Source organism: Littorina saxatilis, linkage group LG2 (assembly GCF_037325665.1).
Source record: "Littorina saxatilis isolate snail1 linkage group LG2, US_GU_Lsax_2.0, whole genome shotgun sequence".
Classification (NCBI taxonomy): Eukaryota; Metazoa; Mollusca; class Gastropoda; order Littorinimorpha; family Littorinidae; genus Littorina; species Littorina saxatilis.
The window spans coordinates 77,897,937-77,924,149 of NC_090246.1; the positions used below are offsets into that span (position 1 = coordinate 77,897,937).

General features: G+C 42.9%; 1 protein-coding gene across 1 annotated transcript; it reads right to left on the reverse strand.

Moving 5' to 3' along the window:
• Positions 1-190: 190 nt before the first annotated feature.
• LOC138959777 (mammalian ependymin-related protein 1-like) lies at positions 191-7,271 on the reverse strand. The gene is made up of 4 exons (XM_070331387.1): positions 7,075-7,271; positions 4,094-4,215; positions 1,999-2,207; positions 191-496 (listed from the first exon to the last, which is right to left on the reverse strand). Exons 1-4 carry the CDS (start codon positions 7,159-7,161, stop codon positions 285-287), a joined length of 630 nt encoding a protein of 209 aa, XP_070187488.1. The 5' UTR covers positions 7,162-7,271; the 3' UTR covers positions 191-284.
• Between the last annotated feature and the right edge of the window lie 18,942 nt (positions 7,272-26,213).

A 26,213-nucleotide genomic window follows, 5' to 3' on the forward strand; every position in this document is an offset into this window, starting at 1 on the left:
TAGAGGCTAAAGAAGAAGAAGGAGGAGAAGAAGGAGGAGAAGAAGAAGAAGAAGGAGAAGAACGAGAACAAGAAGAACGAGAACAAGAAGAGGGAGAAGAAGAAGAAGAAGAAGAAGCACAAAGAGAAAAGCCGGATTTCACAGACAGCATAACAAAAAGTAAATTCACATATACAAAAAAAAAATGTCATTCAATACTTCCACCATTTAATCTCAAACATCACCGATTAACAAGTAAAACAGTGAGCCAGAGATCAGCAGGATTCGAACGGCATCAAGCCAGTTTACAGGTAAGGGACCTTGACGGAGGCATGGGGAGCCCACTCAGCCGTCTGGCACTCCGCTGGCACCAGGAAGTCGTTGGGGTTGGGGATGCCCTGCACGATGTCGTAGAAGTTGGTGGTGATGGTGGAGTTGACCTGCTCGTAGTCGGCGATGATCACCTCGCGGATAGGGTAGCAGTTGTTGAGGCTGAACACGCCCACCCAGAACTCGCCTGCGTTTTGACAAAAAGAAGGTGAGTGTTACAATGTTAAACGTACACAGGGCCGGACTAGGCTAAGAGGAGGGGGGGGTTGCCAGTTGGGGTCAGGGGGCGAAGCCCCCTGAAGCTGATGGGTAGGTCATATTCTGAGATAGCAAAATGGTCGCTCCTTGCATGAAACGGCATAAAATAAAAATAATAAAAAATGTTTTAAATAAGTGAGGTACATGTCTAGGCTAGGGGGGGGGGGGGGTTGCGCAACCCCCATAACCCCCCCCCCCGGTAGTCCGGCCCTGGTACAGATTGTACAATGTTCAACGTACAGATTGTACAATGTTAAACGTACAGATTGTACAATGTTCAACCTACATGCGGATCTTAGTTGAAGATGAACATGTTGAGTGTTAGGTGCTGTCTTTTTCTTTACTCATTCTTTTCTTTCTCTTTCTGTCGTCTCCCCTTTTATACTTTTAGTATTGTTTTGCTGACGAAGACATTCGTCGAAACCATGTTTCTGGTGAATATAATTTTATTGTTGTCTTGTACAAATTGATGTTGATGTCAAGTACGAAATAACTCTTTAGCTCCCCCCCCCCCCTAAAAACAAACAAACAACTAAACTCTTTTCCACACACACACAAAAACTAGCAAAAGAAAAAAAAAGAATCCCACTCTACACAGAAAAAAAGGCAGGCTGTAAAACCTTAATTATTTGTGGTACGTGCCCAAGAGCGACAATCATGTATTATCATCCACAAACCTGAACAGATTTATAATGATTTGAAAATTATTTGTGGTACGTGCCCAAGAGCGACAATCATGTTTTATCATCCACAAACCTGAACGGATTTATAATGATTTGAAAGATGAATGACACAGAATGGAGCGTATCTTTAACAGTTGACTGTCGTCAAAGAGATGTACATTTGGACTGTGGTTATTTTGATAGTGCTTGACTGTTGTTATTTCACGTTCAGAACTTCGTGCGAATGGTTCCATTATGATTCAAACAAATGCTGCGAACAGGGAAAATATTTCAGGAACATCGACGCACAAATATCACCATTGATTCCATGCTTGGCTTGAAGGTGAAATATTATGGAAGACGGCGAGTGTGATGTGGTGTTATTGGATCAAACAACCTGACGGTTGGGTTACCAAGAATAACAACACGACATACCGGAAACAGTAGGTATTTCAATGGAATGGTGCAAAGGTTTGTTAAAATTAGTCCTTTAGCGGAGGTAAGTTGTACAGTGTTTGTAGTTTGGTTTTCGTGTCTTGATGGTGTTGGTAACCAGTTGCTGTCACGGTGTTGATGTGACACGTTTGGTTATTGATGGTGTTGGTAACCAGTTGCTGTCACGGTGTTGATGTGACACGTTTGGTTATTGATGGTGTTGGTAACCAGTTGCTGTCACGGTGTTGATGTGAAACGTGTGGTTATAATGTGCGTCGCTGTGAATGTCTGTCTGTTTCTGGGCAGGAGGAGGAGGAGGAACCACTGTACTCACGCTGCCTGAGGGGAATGCGGTCAGACCACTCCTGGGCAAAGACCTCCTCGCCAGGGCCTCCGATGTAGTACTCGTTCTCGAAGGTGGCGTTGGGCGGGATGCCGTAGACCCTCCACGGTCGTCGCATGGGGATCTTGGTGCACGTCTTCAGTGTCAGGTTGATCTCGTACATCACGTTCTCGCTGCCAATCTCCAGGAACTCGCGGAACCTGCAAGCAACGTCATTGAGAACATTTAACTGTTGTTAAGATTAAAACTCGCGGAACCTGAAAGCAACGTCATTGAGAACGTTGGAGCATTATGAAAATTTACATTTGCGGAACCTGCAAGCAAAGTCATTGAGAACGTTGAAGCGTTATGAAAAATTGACACTCGCAAAATCTGCAAGCAAAGTCATTGAGAACGTTGAAGCCTTAGGAAAATTGACACTTGCGGAACCTGCAAGCAACGTCATTGAGAACGTTTAATTGTTAAGATTAAAACTCGCGGAACCTGCAAGCAACGTCATTGAGAACGTTGAAGCGTTATGATAATTGACACTTGTGGCACTTGCAAGCAACGTCATTGAGAACTTTAAAGCGTTAGGAAAATTGACACTCGCGGAACCTGCAAACAACCATCCTGAACTCAGGTCAAAATGAGTTCGGCTCATTCTCTTCCTGACAGGATGCCTTGAGTTTCCTTGTCTGGCAAGGAAACCGATTTTTTTGGATTTTTTTTAACATATTTAGAGCTTTTTGTAATGGATTATTGATATAAGCAGATTCGGGATCGTCGATAATGATTTTTCATGGTGTTTTGTAATTTTTAAATTACAAAGGAATTGATATGTAAGACAGTTTCAAGCGAGCTATTTTTCGCGGCTGTATTTACTGTGCAAACAACTCTAAATATGGCAAAAGTGTCACGTGATAATCAACCGTTTGGTTTCGGCGTTTACTGGAGCAGACGATTTTTTCTGTAACCAGTTGACAGTGATGAAACCATATATTACGGTCTCCTTCCGGCAGCAGTCCCAAAATTTCGACTTGTTTTGACCTTAGAACGATGTCTTTATCATAATTGTGAAGAACAGAACGGAGATCACTGTCGAAGTCGGCCAATCTGCAATCATTTTCGTCTCGCGAACACTGATCTCAAATTTAGATCAGTGCTCGCAAAAACCATATGGGAGATAACTCTGTATTTTTGTTTTGATAGATTCGCGTAGGACTGTAGCGTCCGGTCAGGGAGAGAATGAGCCGAACTCATTTTGACCTGAGTTCAGGATGGCAAACAACATCATTAAGAACGTTGAAGCGTTATTAAAGTTGACACTCGCGGAACCTGCAAGCAACGTCATTGAGAACGTTGGAGCATTTTTAGTTTTGACACTCGCAGAATCTGCAATGTCCCTCTGGGGAATGTTGGAGCGTTACGAGAATAGTTTCATCTCACCTTCTCCCACTCTGCCCCTTCGGTTGCAATTTGTATATTTGTACCTTGCACCACTTCTTTCGTGACTGTTCTTGTGGGTGCAGCTACCACTGCAGCTAAGACTACAACGGCTTCTGCGACTTCTAGTTTAACTACGAAGACAATACTCGGCACCAAAACAAAAATGTTTCCGTGGACAATTCCAAAACAAATTCAGGTCGGTAGGTCGGTTACAGGCGTTTTGGGGGATTGAAGTGAGTTTTATTATTTACACGGGCGCATGTGGGTTTTTTATGGCCGGAAATCATACGAGCTGTGTCCCTTTGAAGGGTTCTAAGGCCAAACAAAAAATTAGTCTGTTTACGGTAACATAGGCAAAAAAAATAGGGTCGGTAGGTCGGGAATTTTTTTTCATTTTTTTATTTTTTTCTCCCAAAAACCATATTTTTAAGTTATTTTGCCAAAAAACAAAGACTTTTTTTCCCTCCCCCAAATGCCAAAAAAAGTCTAGAGTCGCGCGAAAAAATAGGGTCAGTCGGGATACCGTAAACAGACTATTTTTGTTTGTTGGCCTAAACAGTTCCAGGGTTGAGAGGGAAACAAAAGTAGGACCGATCGGGTAATCGGAAATATTGACCTTGTTCTCTTGGCCCTATATGAACACATGGGTTGTACTCACTGTCTGCCGGGGACGATGACATTCTGTTCTTCGAAGATGGCGCGTCTTTTGTTGGTGGCGTCATAGGCGACGTAAAAGCGGTTCATCTGGTCATCCTTGTGGTCATACTGGCTGGCTCGGGCCTGAAGGCAAAGCAGCGTGTCACCAGAGATGGTCGCAGAAATGGTAGAGGGTTAGGTGAGAGAGAGAGGGGGCGCTGGAGAGAGAGAGAGAGAGAGAGAGAGAGAGAGAGAGAGAGAGAGAGAGAGAGAGAGAGAGAAGAGAGAGAGAGAGGGGGCGGTGGAGAGAGAGAGAGAGAGAGAGAGAGAGAGAGAGAGAGAGAGAGAGAGAGAGAGAGAGAGAGAGAGAGAGAGCTTCAGTTTCCTTCTTCTTCCTTTTTTTAAAGGAATACAAAGTAAGCACGTATTGCTCTTTTTTTTTTAATCATCGTTGCTTTATGTGAAGAAGACATTACCACAAAACTCCAACCGGTCATACCTAAAATTCTTAATGCATTGTTATTTGCCTGTTTGCGCTTTCAAGGGTATTTCGAACGTTAAACTTGGCGTTTCAATCACAGAGCCATTGCCACGTGTTCCAAGGTAGATTAACCATTAAACAGTTGTTGACTCTGTCACTGGCGAACAGCTCTCTTAGAGGAATAAGTACACGCGGTTGTTACACTGCGGTGTTGTACTATCGCCGTAAGATCCGTTATTGAATCTGTTCAATACTCCAGAAGGGGACAGTTTATGAAAAGAACATAGGTATGTGAGTGGGAAGGACAAAGATCTTTCAAATTATGTTCAGCCCGGTTTCCTCCGAAAACGGCGTATGGCTGCCTAAATGGCGGGGTAAAAAACGGTCATACACGTAAAATTCCACTCGTGCAAAAAACACGAGTGTACGTGGGAGTTTCAGCCCACGAACGCAGAAGAAGAAGATGTTCAGCCCGGTGATGAAAGTCTTAACACGTGCAACACAGTATCGAGATAATAACAAAAAGTGAATTTTCGTGCACGCGCGTGTGAAATTGCATTACTAGATATATACGTTTCATTTCAATGAATAGATATGTTTTCTTGCTGATATTATCATCACTTGATTACAATTACTTGTCAAATGGAATGTGAGAGCACAAGCTAAGTTTATCTTGGTGTATACGCTAATTTTCTGCAAAGGGAAAGTCATTTCCTCCTACAAAATGTGATACACGCGACACAACTTTCGCTGAAAAGCTATTTCTGAATTAAGGTATCAGCTTGATGGTACCTATGTTATGTGTTTGCAGAAGATACTGAAAACGAATTAAAACAAGTTTTCACGTTCATTTTCATCAGGATATTATTGCATAATAAAATGTCAGTAAAACATCCTTCTGTCATTATCTCTAATGCAAGTGACAAGCAAACTCACGTTAGACAAACCTAATACAACATTCACTGGTATTATCTATCCATTCTATCACCGCACACGAGAAGTATGTACCTTTATCCTTGCATTGTTTCGAGCCGAAGTTCACATCTTGCACAGTAAATGTGACCCTTGTCAGTGGAAGTATCGAGAGCTGGTGAGAGAACAATGCTTGAGGCGAGTGTCTCCTGATTATTTACACCGATAAGCTTCTTACTGCTCGTCCCAACGTGTTCGAACCACCACTGTCGTGAATTAGCTGTGTGCTGGAGGGGGGCAAGTAACTTGCACTCGAGGCTTAAAAAGGTTCACGCTGGTAAAATGCGATTGTTACAAGCTAATGTAGATGCATAAACTTTAACTGGTCGCACACGACTTTTTTACGACGTTCTTTGTGGTACAAGTTGTCCCACTTCAAAACTTCTGCAGTTACTGTCGAAGTCGTGCACACACAAAAAGAAAAGTAAAAAAGAAGAAGGGAACAGCAGAAATCGGAACACTCTCAATTCGTATGTAAAATTAATGAATCACGAATGCTAGGTGTTGAACAATACGCCTTCGCCTAAAGCAAAGCAGTACACTTGTAATTACCAGAGAATCAAGGAAATATAGGACAGTATTCAGGCACAATTCTGGAGCTTTTAGGACAGTATACGGGCACAATTGTGGAACTTTTTAGGGAAGTATACAGGCACAATTGTGGAACTTTAAGGGCATCATACAAGTAGAAATGTGCAACTTTAAGGGCAGTATACAGAAATACCTGTGTAACTTTTAGGGTACTATATAGGCACAGTAAGTAACTTTTATGGCAGTATACAGACACAATTGTGTAACTTTTAGGGCAGCATACGGGCACAGACAGACAGACAGGCAGACATACATATCGATATAGATTATTGCATGAATTGTGCAGACAGACAGACGGACAGACAGACAAATGGACATATCGATAGAGATTACTGCATGAATTGTGCAGACAGACAGACAAACAGACAGACAAATAGACATATCGATAGAGATTACTGCATGAATTGTGCAGCCAGACAGACATATCGATAGAGATTACTGCATGAATTGTGCAGCCAGACAGACATATCGATAGAGATTACTGCATGAATTGTGCAGACAGACAGACGAACAGACAGACAAATAGACATATCGATAGAGATTACTGCATGAATTGTGCAGCCAGATAGACATATCGATAGAGATTACTGCATGAATTGTGCAGACAGACAGACGAACAGACAGACAAATAGACATATCGATAGAGATTACTGCATGAATTGTGCAGCCAGATAGACATATCGATAGAGATTACTGCATGAATTCTGCAGACAGACAGACGAACAGACAGACAAATAGACATATCGATAGAGATTACTGCATGAATTGTGCAGCCAGACGACAAGCAGACAGACGACAAGCAGACAGACAGACATATCGATAGAGATCGCTGCATACATTGTGCAGACTGAGATGCTACGATACAGATCAGAATGCTAAAATAGTTAACCGGTAAACAAAAATTTAAAAAAACCGACACACACACAAACACAGAAGAAAACTCGAGCAAACCAACGTACCGTGAACTGTGAGGGAGTAATGCAAGGTGCAGGTGTCTGCGACAAGGCCACACCCACCAACACTGCCAGCAACGCCAAGCGCAACATGCTGATGATGATTCTGACGATGACAACGACGACGACTGATGTACACCCACACGGACGAAAAACGACGAGGTGAAGTTGTGGAGAGTGGAGAAAAAGTAGGCGGCGTAGAATCAGTGCGACATCATTTTATATCAACCTGATCTTCGCCACATGATTGTCTCGTGTTATAACCCGCCCCGCTGATAACTTTCACCGACGTTGACCTGTACCCGTCACAGGTCATTCTTCATTGTGCCGTTTTTTACATTTAGTCAAGTTTTGACTAAATGTTTTAACATAGAGGGGGAATCGAGACGAGGGTCGTGGTGTATGTGTGTGTGTGTGTGTGTGTGTGTGTCTGTGTCTGTGCGTGTGTGTGTGTAGAGCGATTCAGAGTAAACTATTGGACCGATCTTTATGAAATTTGACATGAGAGTTCCTGGGTATGATATCCCCAGCTGGTTTTTCCTCTTTTTCGATAAATGTCTTTTATGACGTCATATCCGGCTTTTTGTAAAAGTTGAGGCGGCACTGTCACACCTTCATTTTTCAATCAAATTGATTGAAATTTTGGCCAAGCAATCTTCGACAAAGGCCGGACTTCGGTATTGCATTTCAGCATAGAGGCTTAAAAATTAATTAATGACTTTGGTCATTAAAAATCTGAAAATTGTAATTAAAATTATTTTTTTTAATAAAACGATCCAAAATTACTTTTATGTTATTCTTTATCATGTTCTGATTCCAAAAACATATAAATATGTTATATTCGGATTAAAAACAAGCTCTGAAAATTAAAAATATAAAGATTATGATTAAAATTAAATGTCATCTTATTCCTTGTCGGTTCCTGATTCCAAAAACATATAGATATGATATGTTTGGATTAAAAACACGCTCAGAAAGTTAAAACGAAGAGAGGTACAGTAAAGCCTGCTATGCAGCGCAGCGCAACCGCTACCGCGTTAAACAGGCTCGTCACTTTCACTGCCTTTTGCACTAGCGGCGGACTACGGTCATTGTGAAAAAATGCAGTGCGTTCAGTTTCATTCTGTGAGTTCCACAGCTTGACTAAATGTAGTAATTTCGCCTTACGCGACTTGTAATGAGGTCCAATGATATGCAGTATTTCTAACCTGCTTTTGTTCTGGAGATTAGCAGGATAAAGACATTTGAGAAGTACGAGGGTAGAGTGTGACAGATTGGTTTATTTTTGTGAATGATAGCATGCAACTTCGTGCATTGTGATTGCTACTCTTTGAAAATGCTCTGTCACCAGCAAAGGGGTACACAATTTAGTAATAAGCGAATAAAGCGACATTCTACCGATTGTGCATGCATGGTCAATTTTGTTTTTGTTTGCTTAACGCCCAGCCGACCACGAAGGGCCATATCAGGGCGGTGCTGCTTTGACATATAGCGTGCGCCACACACAAGACAGAAGTCGCAGCACAGGCTTCATGTCTCACCCAGTCACATTATTCTGACACCGGACCAACCAGTCCTAGCACTAACCCCATAATGCCAGACGCCAGGCGGAGCAGCCACTAGATTGCCAATTTTAAAGTCTTAGGTTTGACCCGGCCGGGGTTCGAACCCACGACCTCCCGATCACGGTGCGGAAGCCTTACCACTAGGCCAACCGTGCCGGTTTGCATGGTCAATCAAATGTTGATATATCAGAGGTAGTTCTGTATTAGGCTCCTGTATAAATGTAACGTTTTGATCTGTTTTACATCCATACATACATACATGATTGCCTCGCAAGCATCTTACAAGCGAGTTTTGTCGACAATTTTGAGAAAAGTTCATTATCTATATCATACTAGATGATTACCCGCTTCGCCGGGTACCGGCTTCGCCGGGAAGAAGTAGAGCCGAATACCAGGCTGCGCCTGGGACCCGGCTTTGCACGAAGGAAAGGAGATAAACGCGCAAAACACTGGAGACCTTCTAAAAATAGTAACGTGCAGTGACCTTCTAAAAATAGTAACGTAGTAACGGAAATATGGATTGACGCCACACGGAGGAAGGGAGATAATCGCGGCTGAAAACACTGGAGAAGATAAGGAAGAGTTACTGGTAGTGGATCCCGACAACAACAAAAAAAACAAAAAAAATCGGTTCAGCGCGCACAGCGCTGCGCGCTGAGAGCACGTGTTGAAATATCTCATCGATGAGGTTGTGTCCGGGGTGTAGCTGAATACGGTGTCCAAATTTGAAAAAGATCCACCGAGAACTTTGGCCGTGCATCGCGAACAGACAGACAGACAGACAGACAGACAGACAGACACTAGTCGTATATATATATATAGAAGTGTTTGTCTGACTGTCTGCTTAAAAGACCATTGGGTCGATGCACTGTACATTTTACGTTTTGTTTTGTTATAAATTAAACATTCCAATAGCCTATTAATCTTGTTTATTTTTAATTCTGTTTTACATACGAATTGTACAGCGGTGAAGACATTTAAGAATACACTGCGTGGGACAAAGACCACTTTCGTACATACTGATTTGTTTACCCGTTGAACATATGCAGACAAGGAATTAAATGTACACACGATATCGACGACTATCCTAAATACTATTGGTTTTGGGTCAATAGTGACCTGATGATACTAAATCCTATTGGGTTTACACCAAAAGTGATGATATCACGATCACTTTGGCTATAAGATAATGGATTTATATTATGTATCTTTTTGTACATTTGTTTGTTCTTAGGATTAGACGATGAATGCATTGTCAGGGATGTTGCCACAAATTCATACCTATAGGACACATGTCCTGAGCTCTTCGGCATCAATAGGACATTTGAATGCTTTCAGACATTTTAATAGGACATTATAATTTCAAGTTGTGCAAAACACAAAATCATGATCATACACACATATCAATATACTAGATGATTACCCGCTTCGCCGGGTACCGGCTTCGCCGGGAAGAAGTAGAGCCGAATACCAGGCTGCGCCTGGGAGCCGGGTGTACGCCGGCTTCACCGGCGCACGAAGGAAAGGAGATAAACGCGCAAAACACTGGAGACCTTCTAAAAATAGTAACGTGCAGTGACCTTCTAAAAATAGTAACGTAGTAACGGGAATATGGATTGACGCCACACGGAGGAAGGGAGATAATCGCGGCTGAAAACACTGGAGAAGATAAGGAAGAGTTACTGGTAGTGGATCCCGAAAAAAAGAAAAAAAATCGGTTCAGCGCGCACAGCGCTGCGCGCCGAGAGCACGTGTTGAAATATCTCATCGATGAGGTTGTGTCCGGGGTGTAGCTGAATACGGTGTCCAAATTTGAAAAAGATCCACCGAGAACTTTGGCCGTGCATCGCGAACAGACAGACAGACAGACAGACACTAGTCGTATATATATATATACTAGAGGAATACCCGGCTTCGCCGGGGTGAATCGCGAGACAGAGACAGACAGCGTGGCGGTTCATCACAATCACCTCTGCAAGCGAAGTCCTGTCACACGGGATTGAGAATTTTAGAGCTTATTTCTTAGCCCTATATTTTCTGTTGTGGCTTCTCAAATGCCAGAACATACAGACAGACAAAAGCCGCTAGACCCCATCACAAACAGAACTCTACAATCAACAGGTTTTTTCCCACACACACACACAAACACACACACAGAGAAGCCGTATATATATAATATGTATATCTATATCTATAAATATATAGAGATAGGTGAGTGTATTTTTTGCGTGGCTATAAATTGATTCGACCTTTTCACTTTGACAGTACGAACAACTTACGGGTGCAAGGGAAGCGTTCTGGACAGCGCAGTGACATTCTAAAAATAGTACCTCAGAAACGGGAATTTGGGGTGAACGGTGCGACAGAGACAGACAGCGTGGCGGTTCACCACAATCACCTTTGAAAGGCGAAGTCCTGTCAAACGGGATTGAGAATTTTAGAGCTTATTTCTTAGCCCTATATTATCTGCTGTGGCTTCTCACATGCCAGAACATACAGACAGACAAAAGCCGCTAGACCCCATCACAAACAGAACTCTATAATACATAGGTTTTTGCCTACACACACACACAAACACACACACACACAGAGAAGCCGTATATATATATGCATATCTGTATCTATAAATATATAGAGATAGGTGAGAGTGTATTTTTCGCGTGGCTATAAATTGATTCGACCTTTTCACTTTGACAGTAAGAACAACTTACGGGTGCAAGGGAAGCGTTGTGGACAGCGCAGTGGACAGCGCAGTGACATTCTAAAAATAGTAATAGTAACTTAGAACTGAACGGGAAAGCCACACGAAGGAAGGGAGATAAACGCCAAACACTGGAGAAGATAAGGAAGAGTTACTTATAATGGTGAAATGAACGCAAAAACGAAAATGAGTTCAGCGCTGCGCGCTGAGAGCCCGTGTTGAAATATCTCATCGATGATATTGTGTCCGGGGTGTAGCTGAATACGGTGTCCAAATTTGAAAAAGATCCACCGAGAACTTTGGCGTTGTGATGTGGTGTAGCGGCTATGGTGTGTCGGTATGGGGGCCCGGGTAAGCTGAGGTGGAACCAAAATAGCTGAGGTGGAACCAAAATCGGTTCCGCGCTGCGCGCTGAGAGCACTTGTTGAAATATCTCATCGATGAGGTTGTGTCCGGGGTCTCTCTGAATAAGCCCACCAAATTTGAAGCAGATCCATCGAGAACCTTGGCCGCGCATCGCGCACAGACACACAGACAGACAGACAGACAGACACTAGTCGTATATATATATATATATATATAGATGCACCAACATTGTGTGCGTATATTGTTTTATCACTTTTGTTTCAAACAGGACACACACACAAAACAAACAAACAAACAAACTAAAAAGCAACCAAAAACTTCAGCACTCTTACTTTGATTGGCACACAAACTGCATGATTTCCTGATAGAGCTTTTTCTTGACATATTCGACAAAACAGTTTTCCTATATAGATGGTCTCTTTGCTGTCAAATTCTAACCAACTAGTACTAAACAGGGTCAACATGAATAGTTAACCTTATTAAAAGACCGTCTGTGCGAATGTCCTGTTGTACCGACACGTACATCTTCAAGTCACGAAACTACTTTCCGTGATTGTGGAGGTTTCAGCGGCGACACTATCATTGGCGCTGTCATTTTCTGGAATTATGCTATTGCTAGCCGTGTTTTCCCATGTTTTTCTTGGCCCTAATGTAGCACACGATGCTGTTGAAACGCCAAACGTGTTCAGCTTTTTTGTTTGTTTGGCAGGCTTTAGCTTTTTTCAGTGGCATAATTCAGTGCCGTGCGCTTCAACTCTAACCGAAAGCAAATTAAAGCATACGCGAGCCTTGGTCAGTTGAAGTTGTCTCCCGTACTCCTAACTTTAGTGTGCTGTCAGAAGACGGGTGTACGCAAACAGCTCATACCGCAAACGGTTCGGAAAACGCAAGATCTGCACTGCACAACTTCAGTGCACCTGTACGCGAGAGCGCTCGGTCACTTTTTGAAGAATTTTTATTATGAAAGGAAAATTATCAAATAACGCGCTGTCCGAAGGAATGGAGTTCTTATCGGACAATGACCGCGCTCAGTTGAAAACGATGACATCTGACCGCTGTGCGGCTAAGTGAATCGGACATTTGAGCCTTTTAATCGGTCTATGTCCGATGTCCAACGCCTAACGACATCCCTGATCATTGTGCAGCGCATAAAAGTGGTTAACTGTGACGTCAATTGTAAATAAACTGTGATGATTGTGGTTTTTTTAATAGCATTACAGACATGTGTTTTTACACAAAGAGTTAAATACGTGGTCGCTTCGTGCCAGACTACAGGGTGGGCCATAAAAAGTGTCCACATTTAATTTGTTAATATTTTTCCTGTAAAGTGATATTTTCTTTTCTGTTTCAGATAGAATTTGAGACAAGCATCTTAGAATATTTTTAAAGCCTGAATGGATCGCATTCCAGTACAGGAAAGGACCAAAATCGTTGAACTTTACTTTGCTACCAATTCTGTGGTTCTCGCCCAGCGCGCTTTTCGGAGAGAGTTCCCTGGCACACACTGTCCATGTGCGAGAACTGTGAAGCGCCTCGTGGATAAATTCAGGAACACTGGTAGTCTCGCAGATAACAATAAAGGACATAGTGGTCGACCATTTTCTGCTAGAAGTCCACCTAATATTGAAGCAGTAAGGGACCGTTTGCAGGAATCCCCACGAAAATCAACAAGGCGGCTGTCACAGGAAGTCGGTATCTCGAGGACATCTGTACGAAGGATCATACACAAAGACTTAGGATTGTTTCCGTACAAAATACAAATTCTCCAACAACAAACTGATGCAAACAAAAGAGAAAGGTTAGAATTCAGTCAAAGCATTTCTGAAAGAATTGAAAACAACCCAGGAGTTCTCGACATCATTTTCTTCAGCGATGAAGCCCATTTTCATTTGAGTGGACATGTCAACAAACAAAACATGAGATTTTGGGCACCTAATCAGCCCCATGAACACATCCAGCCACCACTGAGCCGCGAAAAAGTAACAACAATTGGCAAAGGAGGGGTTGTTGGACAGTGTGTGCCAGGGAACTCTCTCCGAAAAGCGCGCTGGGCGAGAACCACAGAATTGGTAGCAAAGTAAAGTTCAACGATTTTGGTCCTTTCCTGTACTGGAATGCGATCCATTCAGGCTTTAAAAGAATTCTAAGATGCTTGTCTCAAATTCTATCTGAAACAGAAAAGAAAATATCACTTTACAGGAAAAATATTAACAAATTAAATGTGGACACTTTTTATGGCCCACCCTGTAGCATTTTTTTTGTCGGTCCTCGGGGAGCATATCGCCTTCTGTTGTATCTTTATTTAACTCGGACTTCGGCCTCGGTCGATAAAGATGAAACAGAAGACGATATGCTCGCCGCCTCGGACCGAGAAAAAAGCTGGTGTGACAACATGCAACCAAATATCGTATTATGTCCGTTTTGTTGTTGTTGTTTTTGTGATGTTTTTGCGTTTAAATAAACTTGATTAAATGTTCATATCGTGACATATATTATACTAGATGATTACCCGCTTCGCCGGGTACCGGCTTCGCCGGGAAGAAGTAGAGCCGAATACCAGGCGTACGCCGGCTTCGCCGGCGCACGAAGGAAAGGAGATAAACGCGCAAAACACTGGAGACCTTCTAAAAATAGTAACGTGCAGTGACCTTCTAAAATTAGTAACGTAGTAACGGGAATATGGATTGACGCCACACGGAGGAAGGGAGATAATCGCGGCTGAAAACACTGGAGAAGATAAGGAAGAGTTACTGGTAGTGGATCCCGACAACAACAAACAAAACAAAAAAACCAAAAAAAAAATCGGTTCAGCGCGCACAGCGCTGCGCGCTGAGAGCACGTGTTGAAATATCTCATCGATGAGGTTGTGTCCGGGGTGTAGCTGAATACGGTGTCCAAATTTGAAAAAGATCCACCGAGAACTTTGGCCGTGCATCGCGAACAGACAGACAGACAGACAGACAGACAGACACTATAGTCGTATATATATATAGATGAACATTTATCTGGCATTTAGGGTCTGTATTCAAGCATAGTTTGTTTGTTTTTTTTACCCGCAAACACCCTTGAAAATATCGGAAATAAAATCGGGAATCAGTCATATCTGCCTGTTGGTATTACGTACGTTTCAAAACACCCACCTCTTCACCGATTCACAATGGGAATTTTTGATGAATTAATTTTGCAAAGGCAACCAGTGACTTTTTCAGAAATTAATTCATCATTACATTTCCACTTTACACACAGAGTACCCAGGCTGTTCATTCTCGGTATGTGACCAAGTGGAGGGATGGTCTTATCCCTTGTCAAAGCCTGGCCAGAAGGTTGTGCCTTGAACAGTTTTCCCTCTGTATCGTTATAATATAATTGCTTGGTTTTGACGGATTGGCGTGACAGATCGACCGCAATTTGTGAGAGCGCGCAGTCGAACTTCGATTTAAAGAAATGCAGGTTTGAACAATGATTTACGCAGTCACGTGCATATCCCAGCGCACCCTTCCATCCCTTGATACTGGGGTGCATCGATCCTTGGATTTATAGACGTTTCGATCGTTCAACTTTTAATTACGAGGCAGTCTGCGTGGCAGTTTGGAAGATGGGACAGGACTGTAAAGTATGGGTTGGGTCTGCGTGCATCTTCCAGCATATTTCTAGAGAACTTAAACGTTCGCTTATATTTCTCTTCTTGTAGTTTTAGTCAGCTGGACACGTCAACGTTTCTAGCGTGAGTGCGAATGTCATGGCAAAAAAGCAAATGTTTTTTGTGTGATGATTATCAAATCAGAAAATGATACTGTGGTCGACCGAATGAGCCTGTGTCAAATATTTAAGTGTGGAAATAGGGACCATGTTGCCTTCAGAAAGATCTTAACTTTCGTACATTGCTGTATACTCCAGGGGCACCTATGGTCTTGCCATGCATACTTTTCCAAGGTATGATCATGCCATATTGTGGGGGCACAAAGTCAATTTCGCAGATTCAAATATCACTACGGATTCAGTCAAAACCGCTCGTTTTGGCACGCTGTCATCCCACTTGCCCGAACTGACATATATATCCACGCCCCCATCCCCTTAAAACACGTGTTGTAGCCTACTTCTGACACAGTCTGATGACCCCCTGATCTATGATACACAGATCAGTGGGCCAGATACTAATGGTGAAAGGTGAAAAAAAAGCAGTTAAGAAGACAAGCCAGAACACGACAGAAGACAAAAGGAACAATTACTCATAATAAGTTAAGACGTTAAAGATGACTTGCTGCCTGTGCAAAGAAAGTTGTAAATCTCAATAAATTCTGATAAACATAGGGATAGTAAGCGCTCTACATGCATACGGCATGATTGTGTAACAGAGTAAGTGAGATTTATGCGAAACCATTCTCCTGGCACCTGAGATGTAAGAAGCATTGGCATGAAAAGGCGAATTTTATCCATAAATTCGTACAGGTAATTTTTGTGTACATGGAATATGCAAATCCTTCAGGTTGGGAACGTACACAATTTTCACGACATGGCTGTCTTCGAATTATGTGCAGAGTCCGAATGCATGCTCGGTCAACTTTATAATTCAAAACAATGGATATCAATCCGTACAACTAATTCAACAAGAAGTCAATGTTTGCGCAGAAAGCAGAATAGCTTTTGGTCTCTGGTATAAGTCCAAGTGGAAGGATGTTGTTATCCCGTGTAAACACCTGGACAGATGTCGGGTGGATTGCATGACGGTTTACACGGGAAGGACACTATCTTTAACACACCTGACTGCAAGATAGTACTCAAATCTTCAGCCTGGAGATAACGCCAGCGGCCCGATTGTTTTTGTTATACCGGGACAATATTGTATACGTGTCTAAGTTGCAAGCCTCTGCAACCTATCACTGATATGAGGCATCCAGATACATCCAGATACATAGACATAGACATCGACATAGCATGATTAATTTTCTCAAGCGAGAAATTCTTGGTTGATGTATATTGCAAATTCAAACAGCATACAACATAATATAAAATAACATAAAACGTTAAAATTCAACATACGTGCATAACGAAAATAATTTCAGTAAACACTGATTATTGCGGGCGGGGATGTAGCTCAGTCGGTAGCGCGCTGGATTTGTATCCAGTTGGCCGCTGTCAGCGTGAGTTCGTCCCCACGTTCGGCGAGAGATTTATTTCTCAGAGTCAACTTTGTGTGCAGACTCTCCTCGGTGTCTGAACACCCCCGTGTGTACACGCAAGCACAAGACCAAGTGCGCACGAAAAAGATCCTGTAACCCATGTCAGAGTTCGGTGGGTTATAGAAACACGAAAATACCCAGCATGCTTCCTCCGAAAGCGGCGTATGGCTGCCTAAATGGCGGGGTAAAAACGGTCATACACGTAAAAGCCGTGGGAGTTTCAGCCCATGAACGAACAAACAAACTGATTATTGCAATTACTAAAATTAACTCATAATCTACCAAGACAAACTCTCTCTCTCTCTCTCTCTCTCTCTCTCTCTCTCTCTCTCTCTCTCTCTCTCTCTCTCTCTCGCTCTGTGGACTTAAGGTCCTTGCAACTTTCATCAGCACGAAGCGATTTAGAAAAGTGTAGTTAAAACATTTGACAACTATATAGGCGTCAGAGTACGCACAAAAATGGACACTTTACAGTCGTCTTATTGCTGTCGTTGTGGACAGTCAAGACACTACAGATCGTAGATCATCAATGTTTCTCAACTCTACCAGTGCCATTGCTAAGATTAGAGAGTCATATGAAAGCTGTTTGTGATGGTACTGTATCAAAAGGTCAGTGGACTGTTGTGCAACATTTGAACGGTGTTTTGACGGGCGCAGTGGCGTAGTGGAGAAGACATAGGCCTCTTATTCGGAAGGTCGTGAGTTCAAATCCCGGCCGTGGCCGCCTGGTGGGTTAAGGGTGGAAATGTTTCCGATCTCACAGGTCAACTTATGTGCAGACCTGCTAGTGGCTTATCCCCCTTCGTGTGTACACGCAAGCACAAGACCAAGTGCGCACGAAAAAGATCCTGTAATCCATGTCAGAGTTCGGTGGGCTATAGAAACACGAAGATACCCAGCATGCTTCCCCCGAAATCGGCGTAATACTATGCTGCCTGAATGGCGGGGTAAAAACGGTCATAGCCTACACGTAAAAATCCATCCATGCAAAAACATGAGTGAACGTGGGAGTTTTAGTCCATGAACAAAGAAGAAGAAGAAGAACGGTATTTTGAAAGAAACCTTCTCAACCTGTGTCTGGCCTGTCTGAAAACCCCTCCACGTGAGGGGTTTTGCTGCCAGCGCAGTGAAGATAAAGAGGGAACATTTTCTCTGCCCGCACCGCAGCAAGCTAGGATGTCTCTGAAGTGTTCTTACCAGTGCAAACCATCGCGCAAATCACCATAGATCGCCAAGACTTTGACACAAGATAAGAGCACCCGTTCTTCTTGGACACATCAAGGCCGGACTAGGCTAAGAGGAGGGGGGGGTGTTTGCCAGTGGTGGTCCAGGGGGATGTTCCCCCTGGCGGGGTCAAGGGGCAGAGAAGCTGATGGGTAGGTCATATTCTGAGATAGGAAAATGGTCGCTCCTTGCATGAAACGGCATAAAATAAACAATAATAAAAAATGTTATAAATAAGTGAGGTACATGTTTAGGCTAGGGGGGGGGGGTTGCGCAACCCCCATAACCCCCCCGGTAGTCCGGCCCTGCACATTGCACAAGCTTCGTGCTGTGCAGACTGGGCATTTTTTGCTGAATTAATTGTGTAACTGTCAACCGTTAATGATTAATTCAGCAAAACACTTCTCTTCTCCGACATCTACATGACACAGGTCCACGAGTTCCGACCAGTTAAAAGCCACATACGCCTGGGGTTAAAAAGAGAAAAACCTTATTCCTTTAAAACAATGTATGGCCGTTTCCTGCCCCTCCTTCGACGCCCTGAGACGCCCTGAGACGCAAGACATGGCCCAGTCAAGTGGAGGCCCACGAGAAGCTCTGGGGGCCGCCAACGTCGCTGCAGCGGACTGCGGACTTCGCCATACAGACCGGATTAAAGTTTTAGCATGGCTAGGAACGCAGAAGAAGAAGAAGAAGTATTGCCGCTGTTGGCCTTAATTATCACCCCGTGTAGAAGCTTGGGTAGATCTGTGTTGGTATACAAGATTCTTCACTATGGAAAGGAAGGCAGCTTTAACATTGTCGCTTTGTAAAGGCTGGCAAACATTGACAGATGTTGATCAAGAATAGCGTCAGTCTCTGTGCCATACAATTGGGCCGCCAGTGTTATCTCTGACCTGCGGTTTTGTGCTATCTGTGGTCAGATATGTTAAAGATACGTTTCTTACCGTGTAAACTATCGTGTAAATCACCATAGACCTAGCTGTCCAGGCTTATACATGTAAACTATCGTGTAAATCACCATAGACCTAGCTGTCCAGGCTTATACATGGGATAAGAATATCCTTTCACTCGGACTCATACCAAAGATTACAGCCTGGCTTTTTCTGTGTGCGTGCGTGTGTGTGTGTGTGTGTGTGTGTGTGTGTGTGTGTGTGTGCAGAGTATTATTTTGTATCAATTGATTTTGCAGATTGATTTTGGATGTTTAAATACAAAATTGATTAAAAACAATATCAACTAGACTGTAAAGTTTGTTGCTTTTTTGTCCAAGGGAAAGCAAAAGAATTCTTATATCCCATTTACAAGTCTAGGTGGATTCACGTGGTTTTACAAAACAGATTACAGGTGGGGGGGGGGGGGGGGGGGGGAGGGGGGAGGGGGGAGGGGGAGGGGGAGGGGGGAGGGAGGGGGAGGTATCTTCAACTTATCAGGAGTACTGTCATCCCGTTTTTCTTGTTGTAGTCTTGCTTGTCTTCTTAAAGGCACAGTAAGCCTCCCGTAAACCATCACAGAGCTCCCCGAGCGTCTACATACAGTACAAGCATACTTCCATTTGAACGCTCACCGAACGGGAACATCCTGGCTGCTTTCTGTCGAGCGTGAGAAATTTTCAAAGAATTTATTTTCGTGGACTTGGTCCAACAACAATGGCGCCTCGTTTTGGTGCTGGACGGCTGTTATGATACCGGAAATCACGCCCGGACAGTAAGCCTCCCGTAAACCATCACAGATACTGTCAGGCTTTTACACACAGTACAAACACCCTTCCATTTGAACGCTCACCAAACAGGAACATCCTAGGTGCCCTACGTAAAGAGCGAGCAATTTTTAAAGAATTAATTTTGCAGATTGTCTCGAACAATTTTTGGACCCATCCTGAACTCAGGTCAAACATGAGTTACTTCCCTTCGGGTCTCATTCTATCGATGTAAACTGGCGATAGCCGTGAATCGATGATTATCAAAATGTTTTTGGACCGTGGTGCGTTTTTGCGCTAGACCTAACTTTTAAAATCTAAATAATAAATTGACAGCTTGTTACACAAACATTCTTTAATCATAAAAGAATTCTTTTTTCATCAAGACAAGATTAGTACAATTCGAAGTTGTGAAAGTTTGAAAAAAGAAAAGCCCGGAAGCAGGGTCACGCAAGGGTCCTCTCAACAGTCAAAAGCCATCGCTAGAGTTCTTGTGAACCACAGCCGTTTGTTTCGTGCATAAAAACGTGCTATTGTAAATAAGCTCACATCGAGTCGCATTCAAATGACTAACTGACGACTACATTGTGAAAAAGGGAAACTGGATCACACGGGTTCACGATGGCTCAGGGGTAAGATAAACCACGCAAAAATAAATTCTTTGAAAATTGCTCGCTCTTTACGTAGGCCACCTAGGATGTTCCCGTTTGGTGAGCGTTCAAATGGAAGGGTGTTTGTACTGTGTGTAAAAGCCTGACCGTATCTGTGATGGTTTACGGGAGGCTTACTGTGCCTTTAACTACTATTTCCCAATTCGCTATTATGATCTCACCAAGTGATATGTGTATACAAGACCAGCGAATTGATGGTGATGGTGAACTAAATTATTACGTACAACAGTCACAGTATTTTATTGCTTCCTGCGTCTTTGTTTCTTGACCAGTACTCTTGATTTTGGTACCGTTGTGTGCACTTTCCTTTGATACAAGGCTCACTGTGTATAACGGAATCAAACACGTGATAGTCGCTATGAATGAAGGTACATACTAATTGGAATCTGGCAGTGAGGAGGGTATCCCCGCAACAGTTGGTCTATTTCTTTATTTGCCCCTGTGCGTATGTATGGTTTTGATTATATGCTGGAGGAAGTAGATATCAGCAAAATATTAACTATTGCCGCAATTTGCATTTAATATTTTCTAAAATGTCTACTTACCCCCTGTCTGTGACTGAAATACAGCACGTGTTTTTAAGGGATGGTGGTGTGGGTATCTGAGTTGGGGGAAGGGGGGCGACGGCGTGCAAAACTGAGCGATTGTGAATCTGTTAAATCTATGCATTTAACTCATATTCATTTATACAGATAATTAGATATACTCAGGTCTACATTCATGGAATACAAGTATTGTTCATGCGCTCAAAGTGATACAGAATTTTAAATGCAACCGAGATAGAAAGTTAAACAACTTTGTGACTTAGTACATGTGTAGGCTACTGCGCTTACATTTGACAAGAAACAGAAGGCTTAACATCTAATTTTGCGCGATCTCTTTTTTTATGTTTTATTTTTTATAAAGAGTCTGTCTTGAATAACATTAAAACGGAAGTTCAACAGAATCTGGCGCTGACAGGCACAGTTTTGTGTATGATTTAGCATACTTTTTTTGTTGTCATTTCTACCGTGATAATCCCGAGGGAGAAGCTATTGTCAGAGAGTAGTTCTTATTGCGAGGGTGTAGTTGTTATTGGAAAATCTCTGTCCGCCTGAGGTACGATGCCTGTATATTAATCAGTTTCAACTGCACTCTGTTTTTGTCAGGGGGGGGGGGGGGGTAGAGAGAGAGAGAGAGAAAGAGAGAGAGAGAGAGAGAGAGAGAGAGAGAGAGAGAGAGAGAGAGAGAGAGAGAGAGAGAGAGAGAGTCGTAATAAGTTAATGCTCAAGAGAGTGTCGTTAAATGTCTTAAGTATACACGCGACACTTGGCCTACATATCTGTTGTGACCGCTTATCGTGCGGCTTACTTTGCATCGACCACGGAGTGCGGCCCAGTAGACTGGTAGATTACCTGCCATCACGAGACTGTACCCACAGTTAAAGGCTCACTCCTTCCCGTGTAAACAGTTTGGCTCACCATCTGAGATCTGGCCAGGGTTTTACATGGGATAGGACCTTCACTTGGACTCATACTATAATCAACATCCTCACAGCTTACTGTGGGAAGTTTAAACAAGTCGCGTAAGGCGAAAATACAATATTTAGTCAAGTAGCTGCCATTTTTCAGCAAGACCGTATACTCGTAGCATCGTCAGTCCACCGCTCATGGCAGCCAAAGGCAGTGAAATTGACAAGAAGAGCGGGGTAGTAGTTGCGCTAAGAAGGATAGCACGCTTTTCTGTACCTCTCTTTGTTTTAACTTTCTGAGCGTGTTTTTAATCCAAACATATCATATCTATATATTTTTGGAATCAGAAACCGACAAGGAATAAGATGAAAGTGTTTTTAAATTGATTTGGACAATTTAATTTTGATAATAATTTTTATATATTTAATTTTCAGAGCTTGGTTTTAATCCGAATATAACATATTTATATGTTTTTGGAATCAGCAAATGATGGAGAATAAGATAAACGTAAATTTGGATCGTTTTATAAATTTTTATTTTTTTTTACAATTTTCAGATTTTTAATGACCAAAGTCATTAATTAATTTTTAAGCCACCAAGCTGAAATGCAATACCGAACCCCGGGCTTCGTCGAAGATTACTTGACCAAAATTTCAACCAATTTGGTTGAAAAATGAGGGCGTGACAGTGCCGCCTCAACTTTCACGACAAGCCGGATATGACGTCATCAAAGACATTTATCCAAAAAATGAAAAAAACGTTCGGGGATTTCATACCCAGGAACTCTCATGTCAAATTTCATAAAGATCGGTCCAGTAGTTTAGTCTGAATCGCTCTACACACACACACACACACACACACACACACGCACAGACAGACAGACAGACAGACACACATACACCACGACCCTCGTTTCGATTCCCCCTCGATGTTAAAATATTTAGTCAAAACTTGACTAAATATAAAACAAGTCGCGTAAGGCGAAAATACAATATTTAGTCAAGTAGCTGTCGAACTCACAGAATGAAACTGAACGCAATGCCATTTTTCAGCAAGACCGTATACTCGTAGCATCGTCAGTCCACCGCTCATGGCAAAGGCAGTGAAATTGACAAGAAGAGCGGGGTAGTAGTTGCGCTAAGAAGGATAGCACGCTTTTCTGTACCTCTCTTTGTTTTAACTTTCTGAGCGTGTTTTTAATCCAAACATATCATATCTATATATTTTTGGAATCAGGAACCGACAAGGAATAAGATGAAAGTGTTTTTAAATTGATTTCGAAAAAAAAATTTTGATAATAATTTTTATATATTTAATTTTCAGAGCTTGTTTTTAATCCGAATATAACATATTTATATGTTTTTGGAATCAGCAAATGATGGAGAATAAGATAAACGTAAATTTGGATCGTTTTATAAATTTTTATTTTTTTTTACAATTTTCAGATTTTTAATGACCAAAGTCATTAATTAATTTTTAAGCCACCAAGCTGAAATGCAATACCGAAGTCCGGGCTTCGTCGAAGACTACTTGACCAAAATGTCAACCAATTTGGTTAAAAAATGAGAGCGTGACAGTGCCGCCTCAACTTTCACGAAAAGCCGGATATGACGTCATCAAAGACATTTATTGAAAAAAGGAGAAAAAAGTTCGGGGATATCAATCCCAGGAACTCTCATGTAAAATTTCATAAAGATCGGCTCAGTAGTTTGGTCTGAATCGCTCTACACGCACGCACGCACGCACGCACGCACGCACACACACACACACACACATACACCACGACCCTCGTTTCGATTCTCCCTCGATGTTAAAATATTTAGTCAAAACTTGACTAAATATAAAAAAGAGGATGAATTAATTTCTTAACAAAATCACTATAGTAGTTTTTACAAAATTAATTCATGAAACAAATTCCCACTGTGTACGAGGGCACCCAGGCTGTTGATGTGTGGTATGTTACCAAGTGAAGGGATGGTCTTACCGATGTCAAATCCTGAAACGGTTTGTTTGTTTGCCTAACGCCCAGCCGACCACGAAGGGCCATATCAGGGCGGTGCTGCTTTGACATTTAACGTGCGCCACACACAAGACAGAAGTCGCAGCACAGGCTTCATGTCTCACCCAGTCACATTATTCTGACACCGGACCAACCAGTCCTAGCACTAACCCCATAATGCCAGACGCCAGGCGGAGCAGCCACTAGATTACACGGGAAGGAGTGTGCATGCCTACCTTCCTACCTGTGTCACCCCATTCTGATCATCATCGCTCCACGGCTATCGCCAGTTATCTCTCTGACCGGACGCTAAAGTCCTACGCGAATCTATCAAAACAAGAATACAGTGTTCGCGAGACGAAAAGGATTGCAGATTGGCAGACTTCGACAGTGATCTCCGTTCTGTTCTTCACAGTTATGATAAAGACATCGTTCTAAGGTCAAAACAAGTCAAAATGTTGGTACTGCTGCCGGAAGGAGACCGTAATATATGGTTGCATCGCTGTCAGAAAAAATCGTCTGCTCCAGCGAGCGCCGAAACCAAACGGTTGATTATCACGTGACACTTTTGCCATATTTAGAGTTGTTTGCACAGTAAACACAGCCGCGAAAAATAGCTCGCTTGAAACTGTCTTACATATCAATTCCTTTGTAATTTAAAAATTACACAACACCATGCAAAATTATTATCGACGATCGCGAATCTGCTTACATCCATAACACATTACGAAAAGATCTAAATATGTAAAAAACCGATTTCCTCGCCAGACAAGGAAAACCAAGGCATCCTGTCAGGGATAGAATGAGCCGAACTCATTTTGACCTGAGTTCAGGATGGAGAGCACCCAGGCTGCTGATGTGTAGTATGTTACCAAGTGAAGGGATGGTCTTACCGATGTCAAATCCTGAAACGGTGAAGGAGTGTGCATGCCTACCTGCCTACCTGTGTCACCCATCGTGTAAACCTCCACAGATCTGCCAAGGCCGGCTTTTGCACGGGGCAAAAGCAGTCTTCTTCTTGGGAACATTCGGCAAATCAGCATTCTTGCTGCTTCCTGTGCATAGGCTGATTGTGTGAACTGTGCTGAATTAATTTCACGTGTTGGCAGTGCACAGCTATGCAATCAATTCAGCAAATTGATTCGGCACAGAAAGCCGGCAGATGGCAGATGGCAGATGGTAGATGGCAGATGGCAGATGGCAGATGGCAGATGGTAGATGGCAGATGGCAGATGGCAGATGGTAGATGGCTGATGGCAGATGGCAGATGGTAGATGGAAGATGGTAGATGGCAGATGGTAGTTGGTAGATGGCAGATGGTAGATGGCAGATGGTAGATGGCAGATGGTAGATGGTAGATGGCAGATGGTAGATGGTAGATGGCAGATGGTAGATGGCAGATGGTAGGTGGCAGATGGTAGATGGCAGATGGCAGATGGCAGATGGTAGGTGGCAGATGGCAGATGGCAGATGGTAGATGGTAGATGGCAGATGGCAGATGGTAGATGGCAGATGGCAGATGGCAGATGGTAGAATGTTAGTATGTGTCCAAGTGGAAGGATCGCTTTATCCACGTATCCATGGTGATTTACACGATGCTGTTCAGGGAAAGGAAGTCATACCTGAGGCCAAAAATCCTGGAACGCCGAAGAAGAAGAAGAAGTGAAAGGAAGGTATCCTTTCACGGGATACTCTTGATCTGACCGTTGGGGGGGGGGGGGGGAGGAGAGAGTTTCTGGCGAATTTGACGGATGCGAGTGGCATTTTGGGAAATGCAATCAAAATTAAACTACTTGAAGCAGACAGGTTGCTAATTTTTGCCATGATGTGTGCAAGAGAAGAGTTGTTCTTATCCCATGCAAAAGTCCGACCAGATCTGACATGTTGGGCCAAACAGTGTCTTAAAGGTAAGTCGGCCAACTGTGACTTCAATAAACAGAGGCAACGAACATTGTCTTTGGAAACTGAATATTCAGGCTTGGGTTTGTTGACACAGCCTTGTGTGTGTGTGTGTGTGTGTGTGTGTGTGTGTGTGTGTGTGTGTGTGTTGTGTGTGTGTGTGTGTGTTACCGTGCGTGCATGCGTGCGTGCGTGCGTGAGTGTGTGTGTGTGTGTGCGTGTGTGTGTGTGTGTGTGTGTGTGTGTGCGAGCGCGAGCGTGCGCACTTGTGTGTGTGTGTGTGTGTGTGTGTATGTGTGTGAGTGTGTTTGTGTGCGTGAGTGCGTGTGTGTGTGTGTGCGTGCGTTCGTGATTTCGCGTGTGTGTGTATGTGTGTGTATGCGTGTGTGT